A 22,517-nucleotide genomic window follows, 5' to 3' on the forward strand; every position below is an offset into this window, starting at 1 on the left:
TAGGTACTAAAAAATGATTAGATGTTCTTGTACTAAAAATTGGTTTGTGTAAATACTGTTTTATAAATGTTTTGCGAATAATTTGCTTATAAAAACTATTCGTAATATAAAACAAGTACTACAATTCAATGCTTTTTTAAGTAAATTTGTGTACTAAAAAAACGTCCAGTCGGTCACGTCCCACCTTGAGCCATTTCCAATGCGACAATCCACGTTTCCCAGCTGGTACACGTGCTATTTGCTGCCCTTCACACATTATCACCAAAAACTGATTGCCCTGCTCATCAATTTCCTCCAAGTAGCCCGTAAGGTGATCATCCAATTCTTCATTCCACTGAACAAGAAATCAATTCAATCAACATTCATTCACAGTGAATCACAAGAGATTTTTTTACAAACAGAAAAAAGAGAAAACAAATGTCGCCAGAATTTGCTTTGCCTATCTGAATGAGTACGAAATTTAGTACTTGTGAGGATTTTTTTCGGTTTGTGTCTCAGCTGAAACAAAGATTTTGGCGGCATAAAACCATCAAGATGTAGCTGCAAAAAAAAGCTATATAAATGCTGTTGAATGCTAAAAGAAAGAAGACAATCCAGCTGCACAGGATGTTCCTGAAAGATTTTTCATTACAAAAAGAAACAACAAAAAAAACGAGAGAGAATAGAGAGAAATTTGGGTAGGTGTCTTGGGTAAAAATTAGAACATACCTTTTCGACTTTCTTAAGTGCCGGCAGTGGTTTCTCCACCTCTTTCAGGTCACCCCAATCTGGATCTGTCTGGTCCTTCGCCCACTTGGCGTACTTCCGCTTTTTAAGCATGGCACGGAAGTCCATACCGCTAGCATCGCTGACATACAGCTGCATCTCAGCACTATCCTCCCCATGGCAATTGGATATGACAATTTTGTACTTGCCCTCATCATTGGGCTTAATTTTCCGAATACACAGGGTAATGGAGTTGGTTTCGCCGTCAGTTAAGAATTTGAAGCGGGCCCCCTCAAAAATCTCACTCACGCCCTTGTAGAATTTGAACGTTGGAGCAGGATTGCCCTCCACCTGTACCGTGAGGTAGCCCGTTTGATCTGGATTTTTGGCGCGCGAATTGTGAGAAAACAATTAAGTTTCCCGCCCGAGAAGGTAAACAGAGAGAGAAGAGAAGAGATTAAGGTGAGTGAGAATTTGAGATTAGGTTTGTACGCACAGCAGAGAGCGAAGGAGAAGACAGAGTATGTAGTAGAGATGCACAGAGAGACATCCAGCAGAGTTAGAACATAGTTTTGAGTTTTGTACAGAGAGACAGAGATTTTTTTGTTTGGTTTGAAATTAGAAAATAGAGAGAAAGAGAGAAAATTTAAAAGAGTTTTTAATAAAAAAAAATGCCGCACGTAGCAACAGAGAGAAGACACACCATCCAAGACACACCATTTCAAAAACCTTTTAGAACACACACATAATCCAATGCACACACCCAAAATTCAAGCAATTTAGAGACAGAATAATGTTAACACATGGTTTTTTTTCTTGAGAGATTTTCAAAATCTTTCTCTTGTTCTTTTTATTTTCGAAGGGGAATTGAAGTTCATTTCAGATGAATTTGATAAAAAAAATTCATTCCTTTAATTTTCATGGTTTTTAGGGACATTCCTTAATTTTGTTTGATACATGAATCTTTTGAAGTCTTTTAGTAATTTTGATTTAGTTCAAATTCATATTTTTAAATGTTTATTAAACATGCAATACAATTTACTAAATACAAATTAAAATAATTTAATACATGGTTATTGGTTAAACTTTCAGAGTTGATTCTGTTAAAATTTTTTTCTTTCTACTGTTTTGATTGGGGTTGTATTCTGCGACCAAGAAATCGTTAAAAATTTAGAACAAATTTTAGAAATTTCAAAGATATTTTAGTCGCATAAGTAGGACCCTTTGTTGCGTATTCTATGAAAAGGAATTGAAGGATTGCAGAGTTTTAATAAAATTAGTACTAGACTATGCTAGACACATTTCGTACTAAAATTGTAAGCTTTGATATTTTCATCTTTTTTTTTAAAGAATAAAAGATAAAAAAACAAGAAATTATTTTCTACAGAATCTACCTCATTAAAAAAATATTTAAGCGTAATTTTAGTACAGATTTCTATGTACTAAAAGAACAAAGCCATGCAAGAGGTTGAAAAAAATTAAGTCACGATTTTCCATCATCACAACGAAAATCAAGAAGAAAACGAAAAAGAAAGTAACGAGAAAACGAAAAGAAACGACGAAGAATGAGACGATCCGAGAGTCCTTTACCTTCCACGGCTGAGTAGCTCTCCTGGACATCAACAATAGCCGGTGGGCCAACCTCACCGATCACGCGAAGTGGCGTGGACGGTTGGTTGATTTTATCCTCGAGATCCTGGACGCTGGGACGTCTGAGATCCACGGAAGGTCGTCGCCGCTATAAATGATTTTGTGATTTAGATTTAAAATTTCTTTTCACATTTTGAGCACCAGCAGCCACACTGACCACCATTGGTGCTTCCAGACATTTGCACACTGAAACGTTTAAGAGCGGCGCTGGAAAGCAGCAACAGAAATGGCAGAGATTGAGGCATTTTATTTACTCTGTTGTGGTTCTAAAAAAATATTTTCGCATTGAAATTCAAAAGAAAATAAAAAAAAAAACGGAATTTTATTTTTTAAAAAGTTAGGTTATGTCTTCTCAAAAATCATTGAAAACACTTGAGATTTATTTTTAAGGCTTATTAAAGATCGTAAATTCTGCAAAGAAGTAATTTTATTTTTTGAATTCTAATAGAAAGAATAATGAAAATTAAAGAAAAATTCTTTAAATCAAACTTTGCTTAATTATTTTGCAAAAGAACGCTTCCGGCGCCATATTTGATCCCTTTTATGCCTCAATCACTCCCTATATGTAGCAGAAAGTAGAAACATTGATAGCTCTGAAGTTTGCGTCGAGTTTGTTAGAATAGATACAAATAGAAATATTTTTTTTTGTTTTAAGGCTCCAACAGATGGACGAGAAATTCCTCGTGCGGTGCGGTGCGGCGAGGATTTCGTGGCCCTTCGTCGCTTCTGATTGGCCGAAAAACGTTCTCGTACGGTGCGGTGAGAGTCTGTGAGCAATCTCTCGCTTCTGATTGGCCGAAAACCTCGCCGCACCGCACCGCACGAGAAATTTCTCGTCCATCTGTTGGAGCCTTTAGCAGAAAGAGAAGAGACGAGAGGAAAGAGAATTCATAATATATACAGCATAATAAAGAAGATACATAAAAAACTTTTTTTTTTTGGGGGGGATAATGGAGAAGTAAACATTCATCGATTTCCTTTCCCGTCTCGTCGATGAGTTTAGCCACAGGTTTGATTTTTCAATTTATTTTTAGAGGTGTTTTTTTAGAAAGGAGGTAAACACGAGTGAGATTTTTTTCCTGTTAGAATCGATATTGAAAAATTTTCATGATGATTTTCTTTAGATTACAAATTAAGAATAAATTTAAAAAAATTAAAGGAATTGCTGTGAACCTGCTTATTTGCTGACTCCAGTTCACCAGGACGTCCACCTTTTTTCATCTTTTTGTTTTATTGTTTGTTTTGGTCATTTTGGAAAGATATAAAAGAATATTTTATTCTAAAATCATTCTCAAATATTTTTTCGATGAAACAAAAATTAAAAAAAAAAAAACGTTTTGAGTTCTGTACAATTGTGTTAGAGATTCGATGAATGACCACTCCGATGTATTACTTCTCTTTTCCCCATCAGCGATAGATGCGGGCGAAGAGTAAGAGAGAAAAGGCATTTTGTGCACAGAGCTTTTCAGATTAACTTAACCTCAATTTACTACAAAATCGTTAAAAGTGAGGTTAAATTAATCGAATGCTCAAAAGAGAAAGAAAAGAAATAGAAAAGAGATGGAAAGCTACAAGAAAAATGAGTGTGAGAGAGAAAGAAAAAATAAAAACCACGCCTCCCACGAGATAGCATCACATATCCACAAGTCGATGAAACTCATCGACGGATATGATGCCATTTTGAAATAAAATAGCCATGATTTTTTTTTGAAAAGAAAACCACTCGGTTAATTAATTTGTGGATCTCACCTTGGGGTCTAACACTTCGCCGGGTCGCAGTTTTGACTGAAAAGCGACACGATAGACAATACAAGGATTAATTTTATTTGACCACGCATGGTGAGGTGTGGGAGTATTTTGTTTCTTTTTTTGTTTAATATGTAAAGATGGCCACCGACAGGTTATCTGTAAGGACGCCATTACAGAGTAAACCTTCGATGGCGTTTCTTTCGATGAAGTCAGGCGAAAAGATAGATAAAAGAGAGAGAAAGAGCTTATTATACAAAGACGTCCACATCGGCAGAACATCGACAAAACATTTAAGAGACGCCACGTTATTTTTTTTTGCTTTCCTGCCTGCCATTTACCTTCTTCTCCTCCACAACTTCTCCAGGACGTAATTTTCTGTTTTCCTGTGTTTTTTTTCATAATTTTTTATTGTTATTTGTCCATGTTTTAGGAGTAATAAAATTTCCCAGAGAAAAGAGAGAAAATAGAATAAAAACGTTAATTTTTTTGAGAGAAATTCCAAAGAACGCTGAAGATTTCTTCGACGAATCGATGCATTTTTCATCCATATTTCCTGTTTGAAAAATAAACGAATCCAACGGAAAATAAAATGGCGCTGAAACTTACCTCGTCGTTAATAATGAGACTTGGACGTCGACCAAGACCATCATCGGGTGGAATGAGGGAACCACGACGACTTGAGGGGCCAGACCCAGGTGCAGCTAGGGAACTCTTGCGATCCATCAGGGGGCTCTTTTCGCGGCTCTTATCACGGCTAACTTCAATCTTTGGTGCCTCAATGGTAGGAGCTTCAATGGTTGGGACAGTCTTAATCTCGGGAAGTTTGGGTTTAGCCTCGTCCTGTCACGAAGGAAATTAAAATTTAACAATTTTCAAGGATTCTAATGAGGGTAAGATGAAAACTAAGAGATTATTTAAGGACAGGATGTCTTATATTGTAAATGAATAAAAGTACAACAATGCCTACAAATTAACGACTTAAAGATAACTTGTTTTTATAAATATTTTTAATTATTCTGTACAAATTTTCTGGATTTAATTTTTTCTACTAAAAATTATTTAAAAATTTACAAAATCATTTATATTTGAAGGAACAAAGTCTAACCTTTTTTATCTTACGTTTTTGTGGCTTTTAAATAACTAAAATTATTTTTCTCAACGTGAAGAAATTTAATAAACCCATTTGGTTTAATTTTAAACCACTTAATAATTTTTCCACAAATTCCCATCAATTTGTTTCACATCGCAATCTATTGCCCAGAAAAATACTTAAGAAAAGACTGAAATAGAGCGAAAGAAATTAGAAAATATCCGTTTTTACTTTTTATTTTTAAGAGAAAAATCTCTGACAGATTTGGGATTAAAATCCTTGAAAATTTTCAATACTTTTGACAAAGAAACTCCGAGATTTTCCTTTAGAATTCTAAGGAATTTCTGAGACAAAAAAACTTTAAAATTCATTTTCAATTTCTTTACAACAAAGTCATTTTAAAAAATCTCCCAGAAATGTTTAGTTTCACATCAAGCGATTAAATCCATTAGTCTGCCAAGAGCTTTAAATCTGCTACGAAAAAAAAATCCTTGAATGACTGATTCAAATTGGCACGAATTTTTATGTTGAAATTAATTAAAAATAAATCAATTTAAATTATTTTACTTCGAATTAATTAAATATTAAATCGATTTAGAACCTCATTAAATTCAAATTAAATTCATCGAATTAATCAATTTTTTAATCAAAACACATTGAAAAAAATTGGATTTCACACAGCTTTGAGATAGGTAATTTAATTTATTTAACAAATAATTAATTTCTCCTTTCTGATGCACAAGTTCTTTAATTTTTAACTTCGGAGAGGGAGGATATTTCTATGACGTTCTAAAGCACTAAAATATCTATTAAAGAAATAATCAAAATTTTCAGAAAAATCTCAAGGTTCGTTGCACTTTATTCCACAAAAAAAAACTTTAAAAATTAAAAAGAAATTTATCAAAGAAGAACATTAATAGGAAAATAAATTAATTCGAAGCTTTTTAAATATAAATTTTCTTTCTCAACTTCTTCACTTGTATTACATCACGTTAAGATTAACGAAGATTAACTTTCAGTGGATTAAACTGGAGAAAATTAAACACTAAAAATAATTAATTTTAGCACAACTTTTTGCACAAAAAAACCTTTTAAAAACTGCCCGAATTTAATCCTTTCGAAATGTTCATTCACTGATTTTTTTCCCAAGGAGCAGATTAAAGGATATTTCTCACAAGAAAAAAAATTCTCCGGTTAAATATTAATCTTTCTTTTTGTAAATAATGTAAAGAAAATTCTAATCGTTTTGGCGATCGTTACCATCGATTAAGTGGCGCGATTACATGTCGGATGTTGATTCAGTGTTGGCGGTGAGATTGAAAATGACGCGCGAATGAGCTTTTTGAGGAGAGTTTTAGAGTAATGAAGAACAATGTTCTGCTGCTGGTGGTGTTGCGCGCCTCTTTAATGGCAAAAGGGCAATATTATTAATAACAGCCATCTCCCACCTGCACAATTGTTTTGGGGGCTTACAAAATGCACAAGGCAGCAGCAGCAATAGCTCATTTTTTCCCCCCGGAAGAAGTGTAATTCTTGTGCCAGAAACATTTAATCTCGAGCACAAGTGGTTTGTGCTTCACTTCTTCTTTCTTTTTTTCTTCATAGAAAACATACAAACATGTGCAAAAGGAAGAAAAAGGATGACAACATAAGAAGAAATTTTGCAGAAAATTATGTATTAAGTGCATGAAGAATGTGTCATCGTCATTTTGAAATATTGTGCCTGCCATTTGGCATTTTCTTCACACACAAACACACACACATCTCTATCCCGCTTTTACATTATAAAGTATTTATTAAATAATTCATATGTTGAGAAAATTTTATGCCTATTAATAAATTTTCCTCCCGTACAAGTGCGTAATGGTGGTATGACCTCTATATTGTAATAAGTAAGGTATTAGGTACGTTTATGCGCGCCAGTTCTCTCTTTGAGCCACACACAAATTGTCTTATTTGATAATTACTTGCAAACATATTTATGATGGATGATCAAATTTTCTTCACATCTTTAGTTTATTTTTTTAAAGGTCTTTAAAGAAAGAATTAAATGACAAATAAATGATCATTTAATGACCAATAAATAGCATTTTTAACTGCAAATTCTGTCACATTGAATGAAGAAAAAATAACCATCAGGGGGTAATTATCTGAATGAACATTTGTACCAATATTCGGAATAATATTTTTCCTAATAATCACAAATATTTATTTCAAAAAAATTAATGTCAATTTTCAGGAGGATTTTATCTGGAGGAATATTTAAACTTTCTTAACGAATATTTCTAAATAATCAGAATAATTAAAAATCTGTAAATATTTCATGTTCACATGAAACATTGAAACATTCAGTGGTTTCATCAAGATGTTTATTCTGTGGTAGTTTTTCGGAGAAAATTTTTCAATCGAAACATGCTCTTTGGCCTTTTCCACATAAACTCAATGCATTTCTTACTAGGAACGATATTTAAATTGATTTAAATTCAGAAAAATAGGTACAATGTTTTATATTTGAGTCAACGTATGACCCCATATAACTCTGAGAGTCTACAATTTTAAATTATTTACAAAATTTTCTTTGGACTAACCTCGATATTTTATAAGTGTGACACATAATTTCAAAATAAAAAAATAGTGAAACGCATCTATATAATAAAGAATTTTATTCCCGTTCAGCTATGCAGCTTCCATTTTTTCTTAAAAAATTTAAATATTTTTGACCAAAAGCAGTTTAGAGCAAATCAAAATGGATTTTTGGGTCATCCCGTACCCACAGGTGCATCAATGAACCCGATCGATAGATATCAAAGGGAAGTTTCAAATGCAAAAAATAAGAATCATCGATTTCTTCCTTAAATCTTTTATATAAAGGTCTGTTTGTTGGTAATCTCGTCTGCACAGGCGTCTGCACAGATTTCATCACGATTATTTTCCTTTTCCCTTCATTTTCGTTTATTTTACTCAAATGTTTAAACGTTTTTCTATAATCTCAATAATGGGGACAATATTCTGAATAAATATTACCTCTTGATCGTACAGATAGTAACCTCTTGATTGATTTTTTTCTTGCTAAAAAATTGAAGAAAAAATATTTAAAAGATTTTCTATTAATATTCTTTTCCCATTTTCTAAAATTTCTTTAATTCTAATATAGTGTGGCGATATTCTCACCATAGAGATAAACTTCGGCTCAGTGCCACTTCGCCCCTCCTAATTAAAACCTCCTGCACGGTGTGATCGACATCAGTCTGGGATGAGACGCGGACATGAGCACACCGTGCTGCAAAAATACAGCCCAGAAAGAACGTTATGCACGAGGCATAGGATAAGTCCCCCGCATGTAACCAAAATTGGGTTTTAAATTATTGTAGGGGATCCTTAAAGATTCAAAATAAGCGTAGTCATTTCCCGGAAAAGCGCTGGGAAATCTACGAATTTTCCGGTTTTTGGTGTAACCTATATTGATTTATTTCTCAATTTCTAGCAATTGTAGGATATTGCGATTGGTGTCAAATGAAAGCTATTCGCAATGTTATACCGGAGCTCACACCGACTTAGCCGATTTAACAATGCAGCCCTCGTATTGCCATCTCATCAATATTGCATTAGTTAGAAAGAGACAACACGATTCCTCTTGAAGCTTTCAAAGCTAAGCTAAGCTGCTGGGAAAACTGTTTTTTTTTTTTTTAGTGATTTTCAATGTTGGAAAAACTCACTATTCGAGGGCTGCAATGTTATACAATGTCATAACATTGTATAACATTGTATAACATTGTATTGCATTGTTAAATCGGCTAAGTCGGTGTGAGCTCCGGTATAACATTGCAGCCTTCGAATAGTGAGTTTTTCCAACATTGAATCACTAAAAAAAAAAAAACAGTTTTCCCAGCAGATTTCCCCAGCAAGTGCTATACCAAATGAAAGGGGATTAAAAAAGCTACAAAATGAGGGATGTTCCAGGTGGTCCCATGCAATATTGTGGAAATGGGAGGCGAAAGAAAAATGCGTGTTCGGAAAATCTTTCCGAATTTTCACCTTCTTGTGCATTTTGGAAAATGGTTTTAATATATAATATTAAGCATTGATATAGCTTTCATTTGACACCAATCGCAATATTCTACAATTGATAGAAATTGAGAAATAAATCAATATAGGTTACACCAAAAACCGGAAAATTCGTAGATTTCCCAGCGCTTTTCCGGGAAATGACTACGCTTATTTTGAATCTTTAAGGATCCCCTACAATAATTTAAAACCCAATTTTGGTTACATGCGGGGGACTTATCCTATGCCTCGTGCATAACGTTCTTTTAATCCCCCACCCGTATCGTAACAATTGAATTGAATTGAATTTATTTTAGCATGCCCTATGGAACTAGATGTGAACCTTAATGGACTGTACAATATTACAAAGAATTACATTTTTTTTACAATTCTTCTTCAGAGTGTTTTACTCGCATTCAACGAGTTAAAACTTTTATTAATGAAAATTACCAAAAGAAACAGAAAAGAATTTGTAGAGAAAATTATCAGAAAATTTGGGAAAGTTACCCAATTGTACGGTATATTATGTTTTAAAGAGAATAGTTTTGTTGTTGCCACAGAATAAATTGAAATTATCTCCTGATAAATTGAAACTTCTTGCTGATGAAAAGATGAATTTTCCTCGCAAAATTATTGTAAAAAAAAACATTGAAGTCCTTTACCTTCTTTGGTGCTTTATCCACATCAACCTTCTCGTACTTCTCGAGTTCAGGACGCTCATAATCTGGGATTTCGGGGAGATCCTCGTAGGCACTTGGCTTCTCCTTCTTCGTCTTGACACCATTAACCTTTGCCTTTGCTGCCTTCTCCTAAAAAAAAAACAGAGAAATAAAAAATTTTAATAGAAAAATTCTTCAATAAAATTAATTTTTTCTCAGTGATTCTTACCTTTTCTTTTTCTTCCTCCTTTGTGGGCTTATCTGGAATCTAAATATGTGTGCAATGTGCAGTAAGAAAACAAAAGGATTAAGTGATGATGGGTTGTGCCCTGGAAAACTTCTCTTCTCCTACTGCAACATACCTCAATTTTGGGAGTTTCCCTGAGTTTCTTTGCCTCAACCTTTTCGGGTTCTTCCTTTTCTTTCTGTATCTTTGGTATTTGGAGTTTAGTTGGTTCCTTCTCCTCCGTTACCTGCTTGTGTGAATTATGTGAATTTTATGTTGTTTTACCTTAAAAAAAAAAGAATCCTTTACCTTTTCTTGTGGCTTCCTCTCATATTTATCAGCAGGCTTCTCTTCCACCGGCATTGTTTCCAGTGTTGCCTGTTTTGCCTTCTCAACGGGCGTTGGCTGAGACTTCTCCGCCTTATGCGGCTCAAGTTCTGTCTTCTCATACTGCTCCAATTCGGGACGTTCATAGTCTGGAATTTCCGGCAGATCTTCGTATTTTTTCGCTTTTGGGATCTTAACTTTAGTCTTCTTTGGTTCCTCCTTGGGTTCTTCCTTTGGTTTCTGCTGAATCTTCTTCAAACCACCACGAATGTCAAGAAGCTTCTCCTCTGGCTTATCGGCTTCGGGTTTCTGTTTTGCGTTTTGTTTTAAATTTTTACAAAAGGAATTAATTAATTGGGAAGAAGCTTTTTCTAAATGGAGCGAGAGCTTTTGTGACACGCAGCTCATATATAGCAAAAGTTATGTTGCATTTTGAGAGATAGTCAAGAACAGATAAAAGGATAAAGCAAGAGAGACAGAGTACAGAACATTGATCTGCAGAGGAGGGACGACCACAATTTGTTTTTTCGAAGACGTCACAAAATTTTTCCAGGTCCAACCTTTCCATTCATGATGACTGCCTTGCTCAGACGACGCCTAAAATCTTCTGGAGCAATTTCTTCGGGACCTTCATCATCATCCCCATCTGCTGCTACAGCATCCTTATCTGGGACATATTTCATGGGATCATACTACGTTGGAAGCGAACCAATTGAAAGGGCAATAAATTTTGAGAATGTTAGCTTTTTAGGAGAGATAGAGAGTCTCTGAAGGTTTCAAAATAAGTGTAAAAGAAAAATGTAAAAGCTTACGGAAGATGATACACAGCGGTTGCCTTAAAGGTAACCTCCTTTGTAATCATCTTCAGGCAATCAAAGCCTTCAACAAAAAAAAATTAAGAGAATATTTTCAAAGTTTTGTAAGAAGAGAGTACAGGAATGTAATTTAAAGGAAAGATAAAAGGTTGACGACACAGACTTAAGGATTTTTTTTCTACACAGGAAAATGTCTTTGACTTGACTGTGTGGCCTCACCTTTACTTTGGGTTTGAGGAAACCAGCTTTTTCTTTGGGCTTTTCCACCTCAGCCTTTGCTTCTTGAGCCTTTTCTTCAGGAGCCTCCTTGACTTTCTCAAGGCGAATTGGTTTCTTTACATCAGGCTTAGCTTCAGGCTTTGCCTCTTCGTCGGTTTTACCTCTTGGCTGAACTCCTAGACTATCTTTGGGTTTTTCTTCAGGCTTTAGTTCTTCTTTTGGTTTTAATTCTTCTTTTGGTTTCAATTCTTTTGGTTTTTGTTCTTCTTTCTGTTCTACCTTTGAATCAGGCTTCAGGCTTGATTTCAATTCTTTCGGTTTTTGTTCTTCTTTCTGTTCTGCCTTTGAATCAGGCTTCAGACCTAACTTCTTCTTCTCTGGTAAGATTTCTTCTTTACCACCCCAAATATCATCATCATTGACGTCATCGGCTTTAGGCTCTTCATCAATTGTAGCCTTCTTCAATTCAGACTTCTTCGCCTTCTCTTCGGGCTTTTCATCCTTTGCCTTTTCCCCAACTTTCCTGAGTTTAGCCTTTTCAGGTTTACTCTCGGGTTTCACCTCAACTTCCTCCTCCTTTGGCTTATCCTCCGTCTTCTTAACACGTGTCTTCAGCTTTGTCTTCTTCGGCTCAATCTCACCTTCATTCTCATCCCTATCTACCTCATTCTTGGGTTCCTATAACAAAGTCAGTGCATGTGTGCGTGACAAAGAAAAACAAGAGACACTGTGCCTCACAGAGGGAGTGAAGAAGATTTAAAAAAAAACGTGTACAGGGCAACTCACGAGGGGGTGTTCAGGGGTGGAATGTGAAGACATGAGAATAAAAAAAACGGTGCAACAAAATTATCCACAAGAGTGTGGTAGGAATTGTACTTACCTCCTTCTTTGTTATACTCAGCTTCCGTTCAGTCTTTGCCTCCTCTTCAACTTGCAATGAAGATCGGCGTGAAACTTTGCCATTTTCAGCAACAATTTCTTCACGAAGAACTGAACTACGTCTTGATTGGGATTTGACCTGTTGAAAAGAATTTTTTTTAGATTTCTTTTAATGGAGATTGGAGTTTTCTTTTTGAGAACTTACTTCAATTGATGATTCTTCTGTAACATTGGCTTCCTCCTTAGCCTTGACTTCTTCGATGAGTTTCTTTGTCTCTTCGAGTTTTTTGGTTTCTTCTTCCTTCTTCTTGAGTTTTGTTTTCTTCTTGAGCTCCTCTTCTTTCTTCTCTTCCTCGATTTTCTTCTTTTCCTCCTCTTTCTTTTTCTCTTCTTCCACCTTCTTCTTTTCTTCAACCTTTTTCTTCTCTTCGACCTTTTTCTTTTCCTCTTCGACCTTCTTTTCCTCCTCGACCTTTTTCTTTTCTTCCTCCTTCTTCTTCTTCTCCTCAACCTTCTTTTCTTCCTCTTTCTTTTTCTTTTCTTCCTCCTTTTTCTTCTTCTCCTCAATCTTCTTCTCTTCTTCAACCTTCTTCTTTTCCTCCTCAATTTTCTCCTCTTCTTCCTCCTCAATTTGCTCCTCTTCTTCCTCCTTTTTATCCTCAGTTTCAACCTTAACTTGTGCCACGGATTCATCAGATCCGAATTCATTGATCACAACCACCCTGTACTTGCCCTGGTGCTCACGTGTGGTCTTCGTAACGTTCATTCTCGTTGTGGTACCATCGAAAGTTATGCGATACGTTGAATCACGTACCAGCTCTTCATCTTTGTACCACTGAATTTTAATTTTCTTATCAGTCATCTTCAGCGATGCTGATAGTTCCCAATTTTGACCTTCCTGCACACGTACAGCCTTCAAGCCATGTGCAATAATTGGACGTTCACCTAAATGTAAATATTTCTCATTTTAGCACATTAATTTATCTTTTTATTATTATTTTTTTTTTTAAAGAAAACTCACCCTTATCTTCAATGAGAAGATCCTTGAGTTCAACAGTTTGCGATGTGGCCTCACCACGTTCGTTCTTTACAACAAGGCGATAGTTACCCTTATCGGCGTCGTTAACTGGACAAATTTCAAGTTGAACTGCAAATTCACCTTCTTTCGTTGATTCAACTTTCACCTGATGCCTCTTGCTCTCAGATACGACATTCTCCTCCTTCAGCCACGTTACTTGTGGTTTGAATTTGGATACAACGGTACACTCAATGACAACAGTCTTCTTCTTCACAATCTTTATGAGTTTTGGCTTGTCTTTTATCACAGGAACAACTGAAAGGTAAAGAAAAAAAATTGTTGAAGCTCCTGAGAATTTCTGAATCTGAAATAAGTTTAATCTTGAAAAAGGTCTGATCTTCAAGAGCTTTGTTAAAGCCTTAAGATCCGTTGCACAGAGCTTCCTTCTCAGATACTTACTCTCAATGTTAAGTGTGAGGTTGGCATTGAGTTCCCCGAGGGTATTCTTAATGTTGCACTTGTATAGTCCTGAGTCACTTAATTCGGGTTCCGTTAGCTCTAGTTTGATGTCGTACTCATCACCCTTCTTCACAACGGACATCTTCACGCGTCCACCATCGCGTACAGTTTCGCCATCTTTTGTCCATACAACAGTCGGTTCGGGATTTGCCTTCACACGGCACTGCATTATCACGAGTTTTCCATTATTCTCTGACACTATTCTTGGTTTCTCTACGAATGTAGGTCCATCGCCTTCGGGTTCGGGTTCTGCTTCTATATTCAGATTCAAATTGGCATTGCTTTCGCCAAATTCATTTTTAACGTGGCACCTAATGAAGATAGGAAGGATATTAGAATTTTGAGTTTAGGGAGCTTTCTTTAAAGCTTGTCTAGAACTCAAGTTTGCTGTCTTAACAGGCTTTATCAGTAATTGAATTATTTTTGAAAACAAGCTTGTTCTGCAGTTAAATTTTGATCTGAAAACAAGCTTGTTTTGCTCAATAGGTCTTCTTGCTTGATCAATAATTAAATTGGCTCTAAAATCTTGTTCAGTAAACTAATTTTCCTGTTCTGTCAGTAAACAGGCTTCTTCAGTAATCAAATACTCAGTAAACAGGTTTCTTCAGTAATCAAATTTTACTCAGAAAACAGGATTCTTCAGTAATCAAATTTTGCTCAGTAAACAGGCTTCTTGAGTAATCAAATTTTGCTCAGAAAACAGGCTTCTTCAGTAATTAAATTTTGATCAGTAAACAGGCTTCTTCAGTAATCAAATACTCAGTAAACAGGCTTCTTCAGTAATCAAATTTTGCTCAGTAAACAGGCTTCTTCAGTAATCAAATTTTGCTCAGTAAACAGGCTTCTTGAGTAATCAAATTTTGCTCAGAAAACAGGCTTCTTCAGTAATTAAATTTTGATCAGTAAACAGGCTTCTTCAGTAATCAAATACTCAGTAAACAGGCTTCTTCAGTAATCAAATTTTGCTCAGTAAACAGGCTTCTTCAGTAATCAAATTTTGCTCAGTAAACAGGCTTCTTCAGTAATCAAATTTTGCTCAGTAAACGGGCTTCTTGAGTAATCAAATTTTGCTCAGAAAACAGGCTTCTTCAGTAATTAAATTTTGATCAGTAAACAGGCTTCTTCAGTAATCAAATACTCAGTAAACAGGCTTCTTCAGTAATCAAATTTTACTCAGAAAACAGGCTTCTTCAGTAATCAAATTTTGCTCAGTAAACAGGCTTCTTCAGTAATCAAATTTTGCTCAGTAAACAGGCTTCTTCAGTAATCAAATTTTGATCAGTAAACAGGTTTCTTCAGTAATCAAATTTTACTCAGAAAACAGGCTTCTTCAGTAATCAAATTTTGCTCAGTAAACAGGCTTCTTCAGTAATCAAATTTTGCTCAGTAAACAGGCTTCTTCAGTAATCAAATTTTGCTCAGTAAACAGGCTTCTTCAATAGTTAAGCCTGATTTTTTATCAAGCTGTCTTTGAAAAAAAGAATTTTCAAGATTGTTTCTTCCTCACCTGTAAGTACCACCATCGGGAGCACTTGGGTCGCGTATTTGTAGTATGAGGTCGTAAACGTCTTCTTCATCTGGTGCAGTGGACTGTGTCGATTGGATGGCAACCTTGGCGGATTCCTTGACGACATCCTGTCCACGGTACCACGTGACAACGGGTTGGGGTTTAGCCTTGCAACGGCATTTCATGGTAATAAGGGAGCCTGATTCGTTTGGAATGATCCTGGGCTTCTCGATGAAGGACGGTGCGAAACCATTTGGATCGTCACCGCCTAACAAGAAAACGGGCACAAATTCAAAATTCCCATTAGAAGAATTTAAAAGGAATGTGGAGTAATGTAAATAAAAAATATTTAAACAATTTGAATGCAGCGCAAAAGCCAGCACGCTCTGAAGCAGCCAAAATCTTCTTCTTTTGATGGGAAACCTACCTTGGAAGTTGAGTGCAATATTTGCATTGCTTTCGCCGTAGCTATTGAATGCGTTGCACCTGTAATTGCCGCCATCCTCGCGGGTTGGATTTGAAATTTCAAGTGTTAGCGTGTACATATCACGCGATATGGCACGCCTAGACATTTTGATACGACCCGTATCGGCTATGAGATTGCTGCCGCGAAACCATGTGATATCGGGCACAGGATGAGCCTCAAGGATGCATTCCATAATGAGGACGTCACCCTCTTGTCGTATCGTTGGTTTTTTGGGGAATCTGGGTGATTTGCCATCTGGAATTCTTTAAATTAAGGAGAAACACAATTTTTTTTGTGCCATTTAACGGTCATTCTATCTTTTTTCTGTCCGTTATTATTCAAAATTTTAAAAGTTTATCCCAACCGTCCCAGCCCAACTGCCAAAATCTTTTTCAAAAAATTCAAATTTTTTAGGTTAGCTTGATCGGACATTTTGATTTTTTGCACTCACTTTGGCTTGTCACCGCCTTCGAAATTGAGATTAATCGTGGACACACCTTCGCCATGTTTATTCCTAGCAACAGCCCTATACTCTCCACGGTCCCCATTAACGACTCCACTTATTTCGAGCCTTGCCATGTGGTAGAGCTTTTGATCTGGCTCCAGGGTTATCCTATACCGGCCACCATCTTTGATTTCTGTCGTACCATGGTACCAGAGTACGCTCGGCTTTGGATCACCGGCGCATCTACATTCAAATGTTATCCGGCCACCGTCGTCCGATTGCCTGATGACCGGTCGTTCGGTAAAGGTGGGCTTTATCCCATCGTCTGGCACGGGCGCCTCATCGCCTGGCAATACGTGCACAAAGGAGTTAAGATCGCTTCTTCAAAATTCTCTCGATTCTTCCCATATTGGCACCCAACCCCGGTTGCTCTAAATTGCGATCATCACGCACGTAAAGTTTTTTTTTATTCTTTTAATTTTACCTTTTTAAATGCGGCCGAGGCTCCGTTTGATTTTTTTTATTTTTAAATTGTAGAGAAGAATCTTAAAATTCTATGCAAGCTCATTTAGTCTGGATTTGGGCGTTTGTTTTAATATTTTTGGGTGTTTTTTAATGTTGTGTTAGGCTCTTTTTTTCTGGTGTTTCTATGGTTCTATTCTCTTATATTTCGCCCATATTTCGGGTGTTTCTGTAAACAAATTTTCAATACAATTTCCTTATAATTTCTCAATTCAAAGCCTAATGACCGTTTGTTTAATTTGAATTCAAAAAAAATTTTGTCTTAAACCGTAGAAACACCATTTTGAATTAAAAATATTTTTAATTTTCGGTATATTTTCGCAGCCGCAGGCGCAAAACAAAAACAAAATGTGTGTGTTTATAACAAAACGCAAGTTAGAGCAGCCAGTGTCCATTATAAATGGAAATAAAAAGACAAAAAAATGAGAAAAAAAATTTGATAAAATTTGTGACTTACTGTCGAAATTGAGACTAATCGTTGCATTACTCTCGCCAAGTTCATTCTTTGCGGTCACTTTGTATTTTCCTGCATCCTCAACTGTTACATTCTTTATTTCCAGCGATGCAAAGTAGAAGTGACCATCGTCTTTACTTATTGTTGGCTGCAAAATGCAAAATTTAGTTTAAAATTTTAAAATTCTGGATAAAAGATTGTTTTTGGGATACAGTCAGGTATTGATTAACGTCGCATGGGATATACTCTTTCCACCCATTAATAATAATGAGTGGAAAGAGTATATCCCATGCGACGTTAATCAATACCTGACTGTAATTGTGACTTATTTGTGACTCATTCGCGACTGTAATATAAATTTGACTTTTTCATAAATTAATTTTAATAAATAAGGATTATTTAACAAAAAGAATTAAAAATTATCTTGAAAAATTAAAATTATAATAGAAATTTTAATTGATAAATTTAAAAAAAATTATATTTTTTCAGTCAGACGGTGCTACTTAGGTAAATGAGGGTGTATTTAATAAAAAAAATTATGAGATCATTTTCTGAAGAATTGAGGCTTTTCTTCTTTAAAAAAAATCATACAAAATTATTTAAGCAAGTCTCTTCATTTTAAATAATAAAAAAAAACTATTAAATCTCTAAGAAAAAAGAGGCTAATCATTGATAAAATATTAAAAACGTTTTTTTTTTTAAAGACAATTCTGGAAAAAAAATGATTTAATTTGTTTTCCTGACCAAACTAACCTTGTGCCGTGGCGTTTCGGTCACAACATTCCCATTGTGTGACCACGTAACCGTAGGCTTTGGGTCGGCCTGTATGCGACATTCAAAAAGTAGACGCTTCCCATCGTCTTCTTGCCTGATGGCGGGCTTCTTGGCGAATGTGGGTGCTACTCCGTCGATTTGTTTTTCTTTTGGCTCATCGGCAGCTGTGAAAAGCAAGATTTATCGATAGAGACTAATTTACAATGGAGAAGAGCATTACACACAATGTATTGCAATTTTTTTTCTTTTTTTTTTTAAACGATTTTCCAAGGAAAAAGTGATATTTTTTCAGGAATTATTTAAATTATTTCTCGAGAATTTTAGCCTTCTTCCATACATTGTGCATTATATCCTTTAAATAAAATCTTGGAACATTTTTAATTAAATAGGAAAAACTCCTTGCAAATAGTAGTTACATAATACGTTGTGAAATTATTCTGAGGGGCTGCCAATTGGTAAATTAAAAGCATAAAAATCAGACAGAATATTAATGAAAATATTTTTTCTATTTTTTTCTTAGACTCTAAAACCGAATTTTTTAATAGATTTAAGCTAAGTGTTCTAAATGTAGGTACTACATTTTTAATCTTGATAAATCTTTGTTAATCTTTTTCAGAGAATGTGAAAAATTAAAGAATTTTCTCTAAGAATCAATAAATGAAAATTTAAAAAAAAAAATAGAAAACTCACGACTGAAATTGAGGTTAATCGATGCCGCCACTTCGCCCATTTTATTCTTCGCGCGTACGCGATACAACCCGGCATCTGTCTCGACAACATCATCAATGTCGAGGATGACGGAGTATTTGTTGTCCTCACTGAGTGGTACGATCTTAAATTTGGTACGGGTATCCTCAACGAGGAGCTGATCACTCCTCAGCCACTCAATTTCGGGTTTAGGACTGGCCAGGAGTTGGCATTCGAAGATGAGGCGATTGCCATCATCCTCCTGGCGCAGCTGTGGCTTTTGCACGAAACTAGGGGCGAAATCATCAATCACACCCATGTTCCGGTTCCACGTAAACCCCACTTGTCTTGTCCAAAAAACACGGTGGTGGGTGTGATTGGGAGCACACTCTCTCCAATTTTACTTTAATTTACACACACAACTGTCCATCACAGCACACTAAAAAAAATAATTTTTAGAGATTATTGCACTATTATTGCTTTTCTTTAAACACTCGTTTATTATGGGGGTGGTGGTGGTTGAGGAATTTCCTTTAATTAGGGTGAATGGGTTTGTTTGCTCTGTTAATCCATGATTTTTCTAAGAATTTTCTTCCATCAAAAATTCTCTGATAAATTCTTTTTTCGTTGGTGGATTACGTAATCGTCTGAAGAATTTCAAACACATTTTTTTGAGTTCCCAAGAAATGGAAATTTCTTTAACAAAAATTGATAAAGTTATGAGAATCTTCTCGAATCATTAATGAAGAATTTGAACTTTAGGTTAACGAAACTTTCTTTGTAAGATCAGTGAGTTAAAACGACTTTCTTACGTTATGAGAATGCTTTAAAATGAAAGAAATAAAAGAGAAATTTAGATTTAGCACTTTTTGTCAATTTATTAGAGCAATTCTAACGTTTATCTTTTTAATCTTTCTCCTTCTAACGTTTAACGTTCCTTTTTTTTCTTAACGTTTTGAAGATTTGTTCTATAAAGGCTCAATGATTAATTTATTCATGTTTGATGTTCCTGCGAAGAATTAGACGTTCCTTATTAAGCATTAAACGTCCCCTTTATTTTGGAAAAATTGCTCTTTATTTAACAGTTTTCCACGCCTTTTTCACGGAGCAAATGTCTTTTGCCTCCATTCTCCTTGCCTTCCTTAACCGATTTATCATTTTTGTAGCTAGTTCATTAATTTTCCCCACATTCCTCTTTTTCACCATTCGAATTCACCATCTTTTCTATCCTACCTTCGCGCCAAACTCAAATTAATAATTTTTCCTCATTTCCGCAAAACTCTTTTACTTTTCTTTAGGTTAAAAAATTATCTTTTTAATTGATTTTTATCTATTTTTTAACCTGAAAATAATATCTCTATTTGATCTCCAAAGAAAATCTTAAATTGCTTGAATTTTAAGGACGTTTAAACACCTATAAATCCTCCCTGTCTACTCTAACTGTATAAATTAAAAGACATTGATCCTAACTAACTGTTGCTAAAAGATTTTTATTTAATTTTAATGAGAAATTTAAAAGCTTTAAAAATCATTTTTAAAAAATCCTAGAATTTTTTAAATTCTATCTCAAAGACGAGAATTATTCTTTCATGAAATTTATTCATATTTAGATTGTTAAAGATCAATTCATTGAATCCTTCTCAATATTTTCAAATTATTCTCAATTAATTAACAAGATCAATAATTGATAATTAACCAGAAAACTATTCAATTTAAATCAATTTAAAACACCTCCAAAGTTGATCCAAAAATAAACCAAAATAGACGATATAAATTTAAATGAAGGAAAATGCATGAAAATCTTGCAAATGATGCATCCAAAAAATTAAATGTCTCACAGAGAGAGATCGCGTGGAAAATCGGTCAAGGATTGCCAGTGCTCCGTTAAAAGTCACAAAACTCCTTCACATTCCCACCTAATTTAATTTCTCTGTCAGTCAGTCTCACTGTTCCCCTCAAAAATTTTCATGCAACTTGAACTTGTTTTAATAAATTCATAATTCCCGCCGTGTGTGAGAAAATTAGCGCAACAAGTGCATTTTAATTGGACCCATTTGTCATCATCTTCACTACCTATATTATGTACGTATTCTGTGCAACCTTGAGGTCAGCTGCTGAACTTTTTAACATACCCCCCAAGGTCCTGTTTCTTGTATATATTTATTTAACTTTCTTTTATTCCTTCTTTTCAGTTTTTTTTTTGGGGTGATTGAATTAGAACATTTCCAGGCACCGAAAGATAGCCTAAATTTGCACCATGGAAGCAACATTAAAATTCGTTACAAAATAAGAGTCAATTTATAGATCACTGTGTTCCATCAACTTGCGAAAGTCTATTTCTGTTGCAAACTATAAATAACCTGTAAGATGAATATATAAAAAAAAACACTGACACTCATTTTACTTTCGCTTTTTTACGCGAATGATTTCAGCTCTTGATTATTTCTCACACAGAGGATATTTTTGAAAATTTGTTTTTCACATCCTACAACGTTTTCCTCTTACTCTAAAATGTTGAAAATTGTTCTCTAGGTGGTCGCTATGTGGTCATATTGTGAGTCATTTTATTCACAATTGAATTGCTCTAAAGATTCTTTGAATAATTTGAAGTTTAGTTCTTTTGAAAGGGAAGAAAAGTTCTTCATAAATTAATTTTGAAAGAATAGAGAAGACCGGGGCAAAAAGTCAATGAAAAATTTTCAAGTGCCAATTTGGTAAGAAGCCCTATCAACCTTTAATAATTGACTGTAATTAGGAGATGGCTCCATCTAATCGTAACTCAGGAAAAGACTAATTAAGACTCAATTCCCCATTTTGTGACTCAACTCTATTCTTATTTAGACTCAGCCTTTGACTAAAGTAGACTCAATTTTTATCTAATGTAGACTCAGTCTATACCTTATGGTTTACTTAATTGCTACCTTATCAATATTTTAGGAGTAAAAAAATAAAGAAAATTTTGGGTTCATTTCCCATTTTGAGAAAAATCGTTTTCCGAAACTTTTCTTTTAGCAATTTACCAAACTATAACAATTTTTCTCACTTAAATATTGTTAACTCCTTCGCGTCCATTGGGTCATACGTTAACCCAAATTTATTTTTTTTTGTATTTTATAAGATTGTGAAAATTGCAAAATTCTCATTTTAGTGGGGTATAAAAGTGAAATTCCTTGTAGCGGATTAACAGGTGAGAAGTTTTGCTATCAACTACAATTAATATCTCAGGTGAAAAATTATTAAAAGTTTTAGAAAATTTCACCGATTTAATTTACCCCAATGGTGACTAATATTACCCGCCGATTTAAAAAAAAATCAGAAGTGGAAGGGTTCAAAAAAAAAAACTTTCAAAACTCATATTTCCCGTAAAATTAGAGGAAAATGGTCTGAGACAAAGTTGTAGGCAAGGAAATTTCCTATAAAAAAGATCTATTGAGAAAATTTTCTTGCCAATTGGGAAATCCTACAGATAAGGGTTAATGTAAATTGACTTTTTTTGCCCCGCATTTCCTCTAAAATATTCTCCAGAATCACAAAACCGTCACAAATTGGTAACAAGTCGATTTTTTTCGTTCCAATGCGAAAATTTTGAATTTTATTTCAACCAAACATAATAATCCAAGTGGCATTCCTCAGGATACGCCCACGCAATCTAAACATAGCCCCATACTGCCTGACACAGAGCAAGCATGTGGGTTATTTTTAGTCCCCCGCACCCGCCGTGAAGACAGCGGAGCGATATTTATCGCAAAGCTACAAAACCGC

At 34.9% G+C, this 22,517-nt stretch overlaps 1 protein-coding gene across 11 annotated transcripts in view; it reads right to left on the reverse strand.

Moving 5' to 3' along the window:
* The window catches only part of LOC129793812 (twitchin), a 55,855-nt gene that overhangs the window by 32,536 nt on the left and 802 nt on the right, over positions 1-22,517 (reverse strand). For 3 of the 11 annotated variants that reach the window (XM_055834193.1, XM_055834192.1, XM_055834191.1), the window contains exons 2-21: positions 18,759-19,194; positions 18,048-18,232; positions 17,298-17,442; positions 16,325-16,664; positions 15,835-16,136; positions 15,408-15,675; positions 13,841-14,211; positions 13,385-13,696; positions 12,569-13,308; positions 12,365-12,502; positions 11,485-12,162; positions 10,433-10,759; positions 10,260-10,370; positions 10,127-10,165; positions 9,901-10,047; positions 4,711-4,944; positions 4,105-4,140; positions 3,529-3,576; positions 2,296-2,443; positions 709-1,082 (exon numbers count right to left, since the gene is read on the reverse strand). In XM_055834193.1, the coding sequence (XP_055690168.1) occupies positions 709-1,082; positions 2,296-2,443; positions 3,529-3,576; positions 4,105-4,140; positions 4,711-4,944; positions 9,901-10,047; positions 10,127-10,165; positions 10,260-10,370; positions 10,433-10,759; positions 11,485-12,162; positions 12,365-12,502; positions 12,569-13,308; positions 13,385-13,696; positions 13,841-14,211; positions 15,408-15,675; positions 15,835-16,136; positions 16,325-16,664; positions 17,298-17,442; positions 18,048-18,232; positions 18,759-19,074 (5,259 nt within the window). In that variant the 5' untranslated portion in view covers positions 19,075-19,194. Of the gene's footprint in view, positions 1-708; positions 1,083-2,295; positions 2,444-3,528; positions 3,577-4,104; positions 4,141-4,442; positions 4,488-4,710; positions 4,945-9,900; positions 10,048-10,126; positions 10,166-10,259; positions 10,371-10,432; positions 10,760-11,484; positions 12,163-12,364; positions 12,503-12,568; positions 13,309-13,384; positions 13,697-13,840; positions 14,212-15,407; positions 15,676-15,834; positions 16,137-16,324; positions 16,665-17,297; positions 17,443-18,047; positions 18,233-18,758; positions 19,195-22,517 lie in introns of all 11 variants that reach the window. The other 8 variants (XM_055834198.1, XM_055834197.1, XM_055834200.1 and 5 more) reach the window with 7 other exon arrangements.

Source organism: Lutzomyia longipalpis, chromosome 3, assembly GCF_024334085.1.
Source record: "Lutzomyia longipalpis isolate SR_M1_2022 chromosome 3, ASM2433408v1".
Classification (NCBI taxonomy): Eukaryota; Metazoa; Arthropoda; class Insecta; order Diptera; family Psychodidae; genus Lutzomyia; species Lutzomyia longipalpis.